This window comes from Triturus cristatus, chromosome 2_2 (genome assembly GCF_964204655.1).
Source record: "Triturus cristatus chromosome 2_2, aTriCri1.1, whole genome shotgun sequence".
Classification (NCBI taxonomy): domain Eukaryota; kingdom Metazoa; phylum Chordata; class Amphibia; order Caudata; family Salamandridae; genus Triturus; species Triturus cristatus.
The window spans coordinates 308,953,716-308,969,199 of NC_140582.1; the positions used below are offsets into that span (position 1 = coordinate 308,953,716).

The window sequence follows — 15,484 nt, forward strand, 5'->3', positions numbered from 1 at the left end:
CCACTCTGCAAGACTCTACTGCACTCTACAACACTTTCCAACACACCACTCCACTGTACTCTACTGTACAACACACCACTCCAACTCATGACTGTTTACTCAACTCTTCGCTAAGCCTGTCTACTCTAGTGCCCTCCAAGCCACTGTTCTATACAACATGCCACTGCACTTTGATACTGTAGTCCTCTGTACCCCAATCCACTCTTACACACTCTTCCACTGGACTCTACAATCTGTAAGACATTTAAAAAGAACAAAAAACATTTACTTAAAAAAAACAAAGGTGAAACCTTTGTTATAGTTAGGAAAACTTTGTTTATTCTTTCTATACAAGCCAAACTTAAACTACACAAACATTACAAATTCTAAAGTTGTACCTTAAATTTTTAACTGTGCACCACCTTCAAATTATTCTAACTCGCGCACCCCAATACACAGTGTATTCAACTCGGTAGCTATTAATATTGAATTTAAATGACATTTCTTAATTTTATAAATTAATTAGTAAATCTCTATGAAATCTGTTATTTTCTATTATATAACATTGTGTAAGATACATTTTAGTAATTAATAAATTTAAAGTAATTAAACATATTGATTTACATTTTTATGTGTTTTTTAGGGGTATTTAAACGTATTTAGGGTTCTGGTATGGGTAGTGTACAGGGGTAGTAAGGGACTTAGGGGTGGGTGGTGTATTGGGAAAGCAATGAGTTTTTAGGGTTTATGAATGGATACTGTTAAGAGGTCTTTAGAGTTCTAGGATGGGTAGAGTATGGGGTAGTAAGAGGTTTTTAAGGGTTAGGGATGTGCAATGAATAGAAGTAGTAATGGGTGTTTTTTAGGGGGGAATGGAAGGGTAGTGTCTTGATTTAGATAATGATTTTTAGGGTTAAAGGATGCTTAGTGTATTCAGGTAGACTAAAAAAACAAAGATTTAAGTTGGATATCGTAGTAAGGTCTTAACATATGTTAAACAACCCTCAGAAATTTACTGAAAGTGATGTTATACTTAGGTGTTGAAATGAGATAAGAACTAATGACTAAAAAAAGGAAAGTCATTGAAAGTCACCAGTTATAAAGTTAAAGTTAGTATATATCACATACAGTGTGACCTGCTGTTATGCACGGCCTGTGCTCTCACATGTTAAATGCCATCAGTGATGATATCACAAATGGCATGAAAAATGTAAAAGCTCCTACAGCCAATCAGGAGTGACCATCATTTTAAAATTGGACACAACAATGGCGGACATCATAGGAGACCACCCTGCAATATCATACAAAAGAGCGAGAAACATTGGGGACCAAATTGTCCACAGTCACTTCCAAGAAGCACCGAAAAAAACATGGTTACAAAGGGAAGGCTTTTGGCCATGTAAACAGTGCAAGGTCTGCAAAATCGCCACACCCCTGAAGGAAGTTGATATCAAAAAGGGCATGACTTGGAAGATACGACAACATCTCACATGTAAAAGCTCTTATGTGATATATATGGTTGAATGTCCATGCCATAAAAAATACATAGGAAATACTATCTTTGAAGTAAAAAAACTCATTCTAGAGCATGTCCGGGCCACGATCCATAAAGAACGAACAAATGCAGTCGCGAAACATATGGAAAAATAACACAATGGCGACTGGGAAACCTTAAGATACTGGGCTTTGGAACAGATACCAATATCAGAAAGAGGAGGAGATCGGCTGAAAATCCTCCGACAAAAAGAATCTAAACACAGTCTCAAGTTCAGAACCCTGGATCCAAGAGGCTTGAACCAAAACGAAGAACTTTATGTTCACCTATAAATAAAGAACAATTTTCGATTCCCTTTACAAGCAACTTGAAATACAAAGCTCACCAGAGAGCAAAAAAAGAGCCCATCTACAAACAGGATGAGGAACTTTCTCACTAATAAAGAAATTACATGGAGAAATGTAAAAGAAAGACTGTAAAAGAAATAAGGCAACCAATAACAGATGACAAATGAAAAAAGTACACTAAAGTACAAATAAGACAATTGTTAGAAGTCTGAATGTGTAAAAATCATTTGATTAATTTCACTTGACAACAAGCACAACTTATATTTTACTTTAATACACTTCATCAACCACAATGCACTAGTTTAAATAAAACAGGTGCTAAACATAAAAGAAAGGCACTTGTCTTGTGACCTCATCCCGTGATCAAGCCTTTGGCAGAGGCGAAACACGTTGGGTTTGGCGAGGAAAATAAAGCCGTTTTCATGAAAAACCACGTGTGAGTGCGATCTTTTGTTAGCCTGAGAAATCGAGAGACTAAGAACTTGGTACATATATATTGGCTGGATCCTGCCGAATAGATTCGCACCGCGCTAGAATACGAGCGCCCACGTCGAAAGGGGATCCGACTTGGACTCAGCATATCTATATATATATATATATATATATATATATATATATATATATATATAAAATTACCTACTGGCGGTCGCCAGTAGGTAGTTATAGTTAGGACCTATTTTCCATAGGAAATCCGCAACATTCTGTTCCCAATAACTTTGGCGCTGGTTGACGAATCTTCGTGAAATTTTCAAAACTTTTGGCCAGCTCCGGTCCGCTCCTATCCTGAAAGTCTCGGGGTGATTCATCAAGCGGGGGCCGAGAAAAAAGGGAGGTCCCAAAACGTGTTTTCCCCATGCAATTTTCCATAGGAATTTTTAGTCGCAGCTACAGCCCGAACTGCTGAACGGAATTACAGCAAAATTGGCAAAAAGGGAAACCTGCTCTCTCTTTCAAAATGCAAACCAGATTGCTTTTCCATACGGGGAGCTGCATGTTAGCAGCTCCCCATGTGGAAAAGCAATGCCGGCTCCCGAAGGAGGCGGGGAGCCAGCTGGGACCGTGGGGGCATTGGGGCTCCTCCCACGGTCCTCGACATTGTATATAGGCCCCAGGGGATGGGGTCCCCGGGGAGAATAGAAATTAGTGGTAGGTGCTAACAAAAAATTTACGGTAAAATTAGGAGCCGCGCACCCAGCGCGGTGCTCAGTGCGGCCCCCTGGTGTGCACGCGTTGGATGCGCAACTCCTAACGCGTTGGGTGCATGACTCCTAACGCACTGGGTGCGCGACTCCAAGAAAAAAAAAGTAATAATTTTCAGATATATATCAAGCTTATGTGTTTAGATCTTGGGTGGCTCTAAAAAGAGCTGTTGTGTTTATTGGGAGATTTTGGTACCTACAAGTAAGTACCATGCAGTAAGTAAGATGCAGAGTCTTAAGTTGTTGAGGAAGACTCTGTTACCCTCATCTGTAAAATGTACACCATCTCTCCTATAGTTGCCGTCCATATTAAAACGCAGATTGTTGTTGTAAATGGACTTACAAATTTTCATTTAAAAAACCTTTGAAATTCACTGAAAAAACCATAGGTTTCAGACATGTTATAGTTAGGAATTAGCATTTAAAAAACCTTAGAAATTCACTGAAAAAAACATAGGTTTTAGGGGTTTTATAGTTAGCTGGACATTTCACTCATACAAAACCATTGAAATTCCTCCGTTATAGTTAGTTCTACTAACTATAACTCGTGCGCCCGCAATCTACTGCTGATGATGTCACATATTACATCATTCATGACATGGTCAGTGACATCACTGATGACATCACTGATGACATCTCAAATGACATCACTGATGACATCACTGATGACATCATGCAGTGAATGTGGTTTGGTTCGATATTTAAATATGTATTATATATATAGCAATCTGCATTGAAGAATGAGTGGAAGTATAAGTGTCTGGATGGAGGATTTACTAGCAGTGTGATTGACTGTTTAAGTGACTAATTTAAAGTGTCTCACTAAATATATGGGATAGTGATTAAACTGTGTGAATATCTGTATCACTCTGTCTCTTGTTTTGTAAACTACTGCATAAGTTGGTTACTAGCTATGTGAAAGTCTATATTAGTTGTTGAATAGTTAAGTGAGTATTTTTATGAGAGAGTGAATGTGTGTGTGGTTGGGTGGGAGGTGTGTGACTGTCCAAAGATGTGTAAATAGTTGATTTAGTAGGTATATGAGGTTAAGACTGCATGTGGAAACAGTTGTTTGGGTGAGTGAATGTCTTTATGGGTGTAGTGATGAGTAAATATATTTATCAATGATACATGTTCAACAAAGTAGAAATATAAAAGGCAGTGTATGTGAAAGTCGTATATAAATAAGTATACATAAGACTCAGTGATTCTATGAGTGACTATGGATAACTGTATACCTGTTATAGTGATTTTATAACACACTAAGTATGAGTTACTAGCTATATGAATAAATGAAGTGGTGTTTGTATAAGTGTGTAGCTGAGTAAATGTAAGTATGATCAATTGTTTGCATAAGTGAGTAGGATGACTGCATACGTGAATAGGATGTATGCTGGTGTGTAATGTTGATGTAGGTGTATAAGTATATTTGATAGTGTTCTATTGATCTTTGTCAGCATGTATGAGTGAATCTATAGGTAAGTATTTAGATGTGTGTGTAGATCTAGGAATCACTGAGTGGGTTTTTAGAAACGTATATTTTATAATGAGTGATGAAAGGTTATACTAGTGTATGATGAGGTGTATCAGATTGTCACGTGGATGATGTCATCAGTGATGTCATTTGAGATGTCATCAGTGATGTCATCAGTGATGTCACTGACCATGTCATGAATGATGTAATATGTGGATTGTGGGCGCGAGAGTTATAGTTAGTAGAACTAACTATAACGGAGGAATTTCAATGGTTTTGTACGAGTGAAATGACCAGCTAACTATGACACCCCTGAAACCTATGTTTTTTTCAGTGAATATGAATATATATACGTACATATATATATATATATATATATATATTCACTTAAAAAACCATAGGTTTCACACAGGTTATAGTTAGGTGGACATTTCACTCATAAAAAACCAATGAAATTCCCCCGTTATAGTTAGTTCAGATAACTATAACTCGCGCGCCCACAATCCACTGCTCATGACGTCACATATTACATCACTCATGACATGGTCAGTGGCATCACTCATGACATCACTGATGACATCATCCTTGTGATAGAGTGGCGGTCGCGCGAGTTATAGTTATCTGAATTAACTATAACGGGGGAATTTCATTGGTTTTTTACGAGTGAAATGTCCACCTAAATATAACCTGTGAGAAACCTATGGTTTTTTTAAGTGAATTTGCAAGGTTTTTTAAATGCTAATTTCTAACTATAACGTGTGTGAAACCTATGGTTTTTTCAGTGAATTTGTACGGTTGTTTAAATGCTAAGTTATGTATTTATTAATATATATATATTTTTTTAAGGTATTTCACCGTGCGCGCACGGTGCGCGCGCGTTGGGCGCACGGTACGCTGCGCGCACCATGCACCGTGTGCGCACCCAGCGCGCACCCCGCAATTATTTAAAAAAAATATAAAATGTTTATTTCACCTTTGGGGGTCCTTCTGTGACCCCCTGACAAAGGCTAGGGGGCCAGGAACTCTCTTCCCTGCTCCCTTTTCACATTTTCCACCTTTTTTCCCCCTTTCCTTTTCAGTGCGAGAGATAAGATGGCGGCCGACACTTCCTGATTTCGACCGATTCGAATGTTGACTGACGTCTAACAATCAATCAGAATTTCGCTCGCGCACGGCACCATGCACGCACGTGCGCGCACCGTGCGCGTACGGTGCGCGCGTATAGATATTTATATGCTTTTAAATGCTATTTTCTCAGGAAATACTGAACAGATTGACACCAGACCTGCAAAAGGCACTTCCCTGACCTGAGGACTACCTCTCTGCCAAATTTCAAGTAATTCTGTTCTGCCGTTCGGGCTGTACCTTCGACTAAAGGTCCTATGGAAAAATGCATGGGGAAAACACGTTTTGGGACCCCCCTTTTTTCTCGGCCCCGCTTGACGAATCACCCCGAGACTTTCAGGGTAGGAGCTGAGCGGAGCGCCCCATTAGTTTTGAAAATTTCGTGAAGATTCGTCAGCCGGCGCCAAAGTTATTCAAAATAGAATTTTGAGATTTCCTATGGAAACACGGTCCTAACTATAACTATCTATAACTATCTACTGGCGACCGCCAGTAGATAATATATATATATATATATATATATATATATATATATATATATATATATATATATATATATATATATATATATATATATATTACCTACTGGCGGTCGCCAGTAGGTAGTTATAGTTAGGACCACGTTTCCATAGGAAATCCGCAACATTCTATTTTGAATAACTTTGGCGCCGGTTGACGAATCCTCGCGAATTTTTCAAAATAGGTGGGGCGCTACGCTCCGCTCCTACCCTGAAAGTCTCGGGGGGATTCGTCAAGCGGGGGCTGAGATAAAAGGGTGGTCCCAAAATGCGTTTTTCCCATGCATTTTTCCATAGGACCTTTAGACACAGCTACAGCCCGAACGGCTGAACAGAATTACTTGAAATTTGGCAGAGAGGTAGTCCTCAGGTCAAGGAAGTGCCTTTTGTGGGTTTGGTGTAAATCTGTTCAGTAGATTCTGAGAAAATAGCCTTTAAATCAAAATATTTATCTGAGCCAGCTTACGGTGCGCTTACGGTACGCTTACCGTACGCGTACGGTGGCGTGCGCGAGCGCGATTCTGATTGGTTTTTAGATCTTAGTAAACATTTGAATCGGTCGAAACCAGGAAGCGGCGGCCGCCATTTTCTCTCTCGCACTCTGAGGGGGGAGCTGATAAACAAATGCCAAAAACATATAAAGGGGCTGTTTAGACAGCGCCCATGCACATAACCATGTTAGTTGAGTCTTTAAAGATCCCCCAAGGCAAAAAACGGTAATTTTTTATTTTTCAAAAATTTCGCCGATTACGCTTACCGTACGCGTACGGTAAAAAATTATTTAAAAAAAAAAAAACCACTCTCTCCACCCCGTGTGCAAATGGTGGCCGAAGGCCACCCTTTGTGCATGGCATATAAGAGCACAGCATTTCCCCAAAAAATTTCAACAGATTACCTATCACAAGGAAGCGCATAATATGTCCTCCATGTGCGCACGGTGCGCGAAGCGCATCGTGCGTACATGGCCCATCTAGCGTAACGTGGGCACGCGGTGCGCGTAGCGCACCACGTGCCCACCGTGCGTGCACGGCACTAACTGCGTAAAGCACCGCGTGCTCACTGTGCGCGCACGGTGCGCGAAGCGCACCGTGCGCGCACGGAACGAACTGCGTTAAGTGGGCGCGCACGCCACGAATGGCGTAAAGTAACTTAGCATTTAAAAAACCGTACAAATTCACTGAAAAAACCATAGGTTTCACACACGTTATAGTTAGGAATTAGCATTTAAAAAATCTTGCAAATTCACTGAAAAAACCATAGGTTTCACACATGTTATAGTTAGCGGAAATTTTACTGATAAAAAACCAATGAAATTCCCCCGTTATAGTTAGTGCAGGCAACTATAACTCACGCGACCGCAATCTTCTGCTGATGACATATGTGTCTTTATGAAAAAAAAATATTTGTAATATATGTATAGCTAAAAATTTATGGAAGAAGACATGGGCAAATAAGTGTCTAAATACAGTATTAGCATCAGCAGAGGATTGCGGTCGCGTGAGTTATAGTTTCCTGCACTAACTATAACGGGGGAATTTCATTGGTTTTTTATCAGTAAAATTTCCGCTAACTATAACATGTGTGAAACCTATGGTTTTTTCAGTGAATATATATATATATATATGTATATATATGTATGTGAATCCTGTGATGCCCTTTGTCGAAGGTCGGCGCTCTTTGTTTGGGGCGGTGCGTAGTACGCCCGGTAGGGCGACCGGTAAAATTGAACAGCAAGAGACCTCTGAGCCCAGAGGTCAAAAGAACACGCACTCAAACGGAATCCGCTTGTTTAGGTTGCAGTTGGTTTTAATTCAAATTCATCAGCAAAACAAGCAAAACAACACTGGCCCAACGCGTTTCAGTTCTTACTCGAACCTTGATCACGGGTTACCTACAGACATGACCAGGCATCATTTATTTCTATTGTTGCCTTTACTTCCTGTTGCAATGATGGCAAAGCATTCTGGTCATTGTAGTACATTTGAATTGCGCATTATGCTAGAGAATTTAAGAAAATTCAAAAAATAAAATAACATATAGAGAAAAGAGAAAAGGGATGAGTTTGTCATTAATGAAATTCTTAACGACCGGCTATCACAAATAGCAATGCCCAATTTTGTGACGATGTGGAAACTCAACTTTTCAACTCTTGAATACCATTGCTGCAGTTCATAATCTTTAATACCCTCTAGTGGGTATGTGAACGGTTCAAAAAAAGGGGGTGAAATTAAAACAGTATTTTAAGGCTATAACTACCCTCGAGTACGGGATAAAACACAGGGTACCACAGATAAACATTGGATCACATCCCTCTAGTGGGTGTTGAAACGTTGTACATTTAAATATGCCAAGATTGGCTGGTTGGACCCATGGATAAAATAATAACTAAATTCTATTAAGCCTTATACTGCTACACCATACATAGGTGACAACCTGCAAGAAAACTTTTGTATTGTGGTAGTACAGGAGCGTAGTCAATAACCACAAAGTAGATGTTCACAAGTGTATAAAAAGTTCCTCATCCTGATTTAAACCATAAGGAGTCAGAGTTATGAATGAAACAATGTGCTTGGACTCCTTTTGACGGAGAAGTTTTTCCCGGTTACCTCCGCGTTCTAAATATGGCACTTGTTCAATGGCGTAGTATCGAAGCAGTTCCCATTTGCTTTCATGCATGCTTTCCATGTGCTTGGCGATTGCATTGGAGCGATCTAGGTTGACAGTGGCTCTAATGTGTTCCAAGATTCTTTTTTTAATTTCACAGATTGTACTGCCTATGTACTTCAAGTTACATGGACATTCCACCACATACACCACATATTTGCTCTTACAGGAGATGTGTTGTTGAATTTTCCATTTCTCGCCTTTTCTGCCCGCAACCTCTTTTTTTGGAATTCCAATTTTGCAGGCTTTGCAATTTTTACATGGCCAGAAGCCTTCGATGTTAGTCCATGGTTTATGTGGTTTGGACTTGAAATGACTGCGAGTTAGTTTGTCACCTAGATTAGGTGCTCTCCTGTATGTGACATTGGGATGGTTCCCTATGAGGTCTGCAATGGTGGTGTCTAGTTTCAAGATGCCCCAATGTTTTTTCAAGATGTGGACCAGATCACTGGTTTCAATAGAATAGGTTGTTATAAGGCGTATTTTTGTAAAGTCTTCCTGGTTTGCCTTTTGTTTGTTTTTGAGTATCTCTGTCCGATTTCTTTGTTTGGCCTTCTTTAGACTTGTTTGAATTATTCTGCCAGGGTATTTTCTTTTTTCAAATCTAACTTTCATTGCTCTGCTGTGGTTTTCAAATTCATTGTCTGCGGAACAGTTCCTGCGCAGTCTTAAAAATTCCCCATAAGGTATATTCCATTTTTGATTTGTGGGATGGAAACTGTCTGCATGAAGAACTGAGTTTGTGGCTGTTTGTTTTCTGAAAAGGGTGGTTTGTAATGTATTGTTTTGCACATATATTTCAATATCAAGAAATGAGATTTTGTTCGAACTTATCTCATAAGTGAATTGTAAGTTAGTCTCATTGTTGTTCAGGATTTGGAAATATGTTGCAAATTCTTCATTGGTGCCATCCCATATTATAAACAAATCGTCGATGAAGCGCAACCATGCAATAATCTTTTGCACATGTTTGTCGTTTTCACAGTTCCATGCTATTTTCTGTTCAAACCACCCCATAACAAGATTTGTAAAATTTGGAGAAAAGGAAAAGCCCATGGCTGTGCCCTTCATTTGTTGATAATGTTTTTTGTTGAAGGTAAAGATGTTATTTTGCAGACACAGAGTAATCATTTGTAGCAACATGGTGTTATGTTGTTTGTATTGAATATTTATTTTGCCTAAAAAGAAGCTGCATGCTTTTAGGCCTATTTCATGTTCTATACTTGTGTATAGAGAAACTACGTCCATTGACGCAACCTTATAGTGATGGTTCCAAGGTATTCCTTCAAGTTTCTGAAGGAGATCAGTTGTGTCTCTGAGATAGCTAGTGAGATCCTTTACAATGGGAGCTAAGAAATTATCGATATAATTAGAGATAGGTTCCATGATTGAACCATTGGCGGAGATGATGGGTCTGCCAGGTGGTCTGATCAGACGTTTGTGCACTTTAGGTAAGAAGTAGATTGTAGCTTCAATAGGATTTGGCACTGTTAGATATTTTCTCTCTTCTTCGTCTATCAGACCCTCGTTGAGCCAATCATTAAGATATTTATTGATGGTATTTTCAATTTCTTTAGTTGGATTGGTACTAAGTTCTTTATAACATGATTCATCTTGCAACTGATGGTTAGCTTCCCATATGTAGTCTGCTTTATTCTGGATTACAACGTTTCCGCCTTTATCCGCGGGTTTGATTTCAATTGTTGAATCCTGTTGTAAATCTTTTAACGCTTGTCTTTCTGAAGGCAAGAGATTGTCCTTTACTTTGCGTTGATTAAGGTGATATAAATCATGTATGATTGTTTCATGGAACAAATCAATCTTATTACCAGGTGGTAAGGTGGGATAGAAATAGGATTTCGGTTTCTTGCCGCTTATTCCGGCTCCTACTGGTGGAAGTATTTCTCCCAGATTTTCACTCGGGTCTGCTGGTTCTTCTTCACCCATGGTTATGAGGGTGACCAGAGCTTGTTCATCTTCAACCAGTAGCTCGCTGTTGTAAGGCGTGATATTTTTCTCCTTAGTTGGTCTAGTCTTTTCCGCAAATATTTTGACCAATTTAATTTTGCAGATATATTTATAGAGATCGATGCGTGTTTGGGCAATATCAATATGTATTTTAGGACAGAAATTGAGACCTTTCTTTAGAAGTTGTTCCTCTGAATTCGTTAAATGGCGGGTTGAAAGGTTGATGACATTCAATTCCTGAGAATCACTGCTGTGATCTATTTCTTCTTGGTTTGTTGATGTTACTAGGTACGTTTTGTCCTGCCCCGGGTCTCCATTGAAGCATCGTTGCCTCCCTTGCCCTCTTTTGCCTCTCCTTGTTTTCCTCTTCCTCCTCTGCCCTGTCCTCTGCCCCTTCCTCTTCCTCTCCCACGGCCTGGTGGTCTTGTCTTCTCCCAATTTTGTTGTTGCAGGGCCAGGCGCATTTCGGTTAAAAAAGGAATTTTGGTGCTTGTTGTTGAGGTTTGTTGGGGGGCATTGACGCTTTTGTTTTCACTTAAATCTGTGCTTGTCAAAGATTCAAAACTAGAAGATTGTGCACTGGCTGCTTCTAGTTGTTCCCTGCTTCTTTGTTGTTCATATTTCCTAGAGAAAGTGAAGATGCGTCCTTCTTCAAAATCGAGTTTATCCCTCTGGAATTTAAATTGCTTACGTTGTTTTACGCGATCTTCATGTTTTTCCAGATTTTTGGTGATTTCTTCTTTTAATTTTCGATGTTCTTCGGATAGGGTAAGTTTATCTAAGGAATCTTCGATTTCACTCAATTCTTTTTGTATATCGCTGAGTGCTTTTTCTGTATGTTTAATGAGGAGCCCAGAAGATATATATGTATATGTATATGTATAAAATCACGTGAAGGCATTAAGGTATATCAAGGCCCTGGCTCCCACAACACCACTGGATAGAATTTGAGACACACACTTTATCTTCCACCGCCAGGTTCAGACAGATCAGTTCTGGTGATATATCAATCCCACCGTAATGTTTCTAATTCTGAAACACATTGCTCCTGTCGCTAGTATTCAAACAACTTATTTTCCTTCAAGAAAAGTCTGATAACACACAATCCTTAGCTTCTGCCCAAACAGTCGGAAATCAAGGTAATAAACATGATCCCCACAAAAATCAACACAATTGAGAGTTAATCTCATGATCTCATCCCTAGCAATCTCCTCACGTATCACAAGAATTGATGTTCTTTCTGGGCTGTATTAGAGGAAATAATCCTAAAATGCTTGGCAGCACTTAAACAGATACAAAATAAAATTAATACGCCAGCAAATCAATGAATAAAAGCATGGGGGACGATTCACAGAACTAATCTGAGACAAAATGCTAAACTTACTACTTTTGGTATTCACAGAAGGCATTTAGTAGTAGTAAAGTTAGGGTTTTGTATTAAGTTTGACTTAAGACAGATTTAAGAAAGACTTAAGACAAAATGCTAACCTTACTACTACTAAATGCCTTCTGTGAATACCAAAAGTAGTAAGTTTAGGATTTTGTCTCAGATTACTTCTGTGAATCGGGCCCATAGATGCCCCTAATTGTTATAACAGAGATCAATACTCAAACAACAGCTGATGGGACCGGGTTATGAGGTAAAATATTAGTTGGGATGGGGTTATCCTCTCAGAAGTTCATGTAAATAGATGGAGCGAACTGATCAGTGTTACAGTACAGTTTTGAAAATAAATTGTCTAAAAATCCATAGATTTTAAAGAAAGTTCTGAAGAAACTCTCCCAAAATAGTGGAGTGTTTGTGGGTCTTACATAGTATTCATGAACATGATTTCTCCGTACCCTACAGTACCTACAGTACTGTATTTCCTATAAGAATAGTAGGTGCTGCTATCTCCAGACATCTCTCTGGATAAAGGGTTGTGGAACTTGCATCCTGTGAGTTTGTCAGCCTCCTGCCTAAAACCTAAAAGGGCTTTTTCTCTATCCCATAAAAACATTCTAGTTCTCACTACTAATCAATGTGTATTGTTCATTTTGTTCATAAACAGTTGATCCAATATATTCCACATCACTAAATATAACTAAATTACTTTTTTTTAAAATGTGTTGCAGAGCCTAAAATTGATCGTTCTCCCACCAACTTGAAAATAATTGAGGGGGTGAAAGCCGTTCTTCAGTGTAGAACGCTGGGAAACCCAAAGCCATCAGTCTCATGGATCAAAGGGGAGGCAGTTGTAAAGGTGAGCATTGATTGATATATGCAGTTATTACATGTAATGTGGTCATTTTAGGAGTGTTTGTGTAAAGCCGATTGACTTCGAGCATGTGATGACAGTGCGCTGATTGTGTGTTTCCCTCCACTGCACTGCATTCTTTTCAGCCCACCTGATGATAATTTACGCAAAAATGAAAAGATTATCTCTAAAGAACTTTTGCTTGAAAGTTCAATATTTATTCTTTCAGCCAATAAATTATTAATTTACGATATCACTGTGTGAAACATTCAGCAGCCCTGGTCCGTATACAGGAACTTATAAACCTAAAGCTATTTAACATTTAACATTGACAGTTATAGGATTGTGAAAAAGTATACTTTATCACATTCCGGAACATATATTTTATGTAGCTTATAACATTGCAATGACAGCCAGCAGTTATAATGCAGGAAAAATGCAACTTGCGTCTTAGATTTGATGGTGGTAAATAATTTAGAATATTAAAGGTTTCATATCAAATATTTGTCTCAACTTTTACATTGAATCGCAAGCACTTTTAAACAACTCTTTCAGGCAATCATTTGCTGAGAAACCATTTTCAACTCGTGTTAAAGAAGCAATGAAACTAATTCTAGCTGCCACATTCTCATGCTTTTTTTTAGAAACTGGGTTTCTGTTTGGCTGAGGTATGCACCCTCCCAAGCAGGAACCACAATCATTTGGGATAAGTCAGATATACACCATCAATGAATTTGTGTTCACCGTCTAATTGCTTGGCACAGAGCAGGCAGGCTTAACTTAGGAGGAAATGTGTAAAGTATTTGTGCAACACGTCAAACAGTAAAACAGTGAAAACACCCAAAAAAGACTACACACCAGTTTAGAAAAATAGATTGTCATTTTGTTCATAATACAAGATCAAAATGACAAACATCCAATAAGTAGAATTCAAACAGTAAAACAGTGAAAACACCCAAAAAAGACTACACACCAGTTTAGAAAAATAGATTGTAATTTTGTTCATAATACAAGACCAAAATGACAAAAATCCAATAAGTAGAATTCAAGATTTTTAAAGAATAAAAGTGAAAATAGCGCTTAGAAGCAATAAGCGCCTATGGGGGTTATCTGGTCACGCTGGACTGGGACAAAGTCAAAAGTTCAGGCCGACCATGATAGAGCTTGGGCCGGACACAAGACCCACGCAGCTCCCGCTCAACAAAAGTACCTTAATCCTGGTCACAAACACAAGATGCGGAGTGCAGCCAAGTGATTAGTCGGTGTCAATCCCGCAGTCAAAGAGATGTGTCTATTTTTCCCGTGCAAAGATGTAGATGCGCTGGTTCCGAAGACGGAAGCTCTGGTCCCAAGATGCATTGGTTTTGAGTGCAATGTGCCAGGTTTCTCCATGCAGTCAAGGGGATGCGTCGTGATTGTCTCTCCTGCAGCAGTTGCAATGCGGTGATTCCGATACATCTGTTCAGATGGCGATACGCTGGTTCCAAGTGCTTTTCCCGCAACAGCAGCAATGCGGCGATCTGCCTCATGCAGCTTAATATGCGTCTGTTCTGCTATCGCAAGCACCTGGATCCACTTTCAATGGACCAGGCACAGGAGCAGAGCTAAGGACTTGGATGTCCCTGAGTCTGTGAAGAACAGGAGGCTAGTCTGCTATCCCTTGGAGTCACTATGGGTCATGTGATGAAGGTCCAGTTGGAAAGAGCCCCAGGCAGCGGGGCATCACAGCAATGCAGCAGTCTTCCAGAACAGCTGTCCAGCAGAGTGGCAGTCCTTAGCACAGAAGTTGTTCTTCCTGGAAACTTGCTTTTATGTCTAGAATTGTACTGTCTTGGTAGGGTCAGGGGTCCAGTACGTATACCCAGTTGTACCTTTGAAACAAGGGTGGGTACTCTCATCCTGCCCTGGCTGCAGTCTCACTACAGGGAAGTATACATAAGTGTGAGGCTGTGCCCAGCTCCTCCCTCCCATCCTCTCAGGAAGATACATGACGTCATACTCAGCCTTTCTTTGTGTGAAACTGTCAGGAGGGAATACACAAAGTGAACTGTTGCCCAGCCAGTGATCAGAAAGAGGCAGCAGACACCAAATGGCTAAGAGCAGGAAAATGTCCATCTTTCTAAAAGTAGCATTTTCATAATGGTAACTCCAAAACCAACTTCACCTTTAAAGAGTATTTGTTATTGCCATTCCAGCTGTACTAAACATAATAATTCTACCTTCTCTCAATTAGGAATTACAGCTTATTAGGCGTAATAAGGAATTCCCAGTGTTAACCTATGAGAGGGGTAGGCCTTTCAGTAGTGAAAAACGAGTTTGGGAGTTTTTCACTGCCAAAACATGCAAAACTTGAAAGTACATGCCCTTCCTTTTGGTTTCAAATCACCCTGCCCTATAGGCTTCCTAGGGCCTACCTTAGAGGTGACCGATATTTATTAAAAGGGCAGGTGAAGGCTTGGAAAGGGGTTTTAAATGCCA

General features: G+C 39.5%; 1 protein-coding gene across 1 annotated transcript in view; it reads left to right on the plus strand.

Moving 5' to 3' along the window:
* MUSK (muscle associated receptor tyrosine kinase) overlaps positions 1-15,484 on the plus strand; it is a 743,472-nt gene that overhangs the window by 295,481 nt on the left and 432,507 nt on the right. The window contains exon 4 of the mRNA XM_085641353.1: positions 12,885-13,012. Coding sequence (XP_085497479.1) covers positions 12,885-13,012 — 128 coding nt within the window. The remainder of the gene's footprint in view (positions 1-12,884; positions 13,013-15,484) is intronic.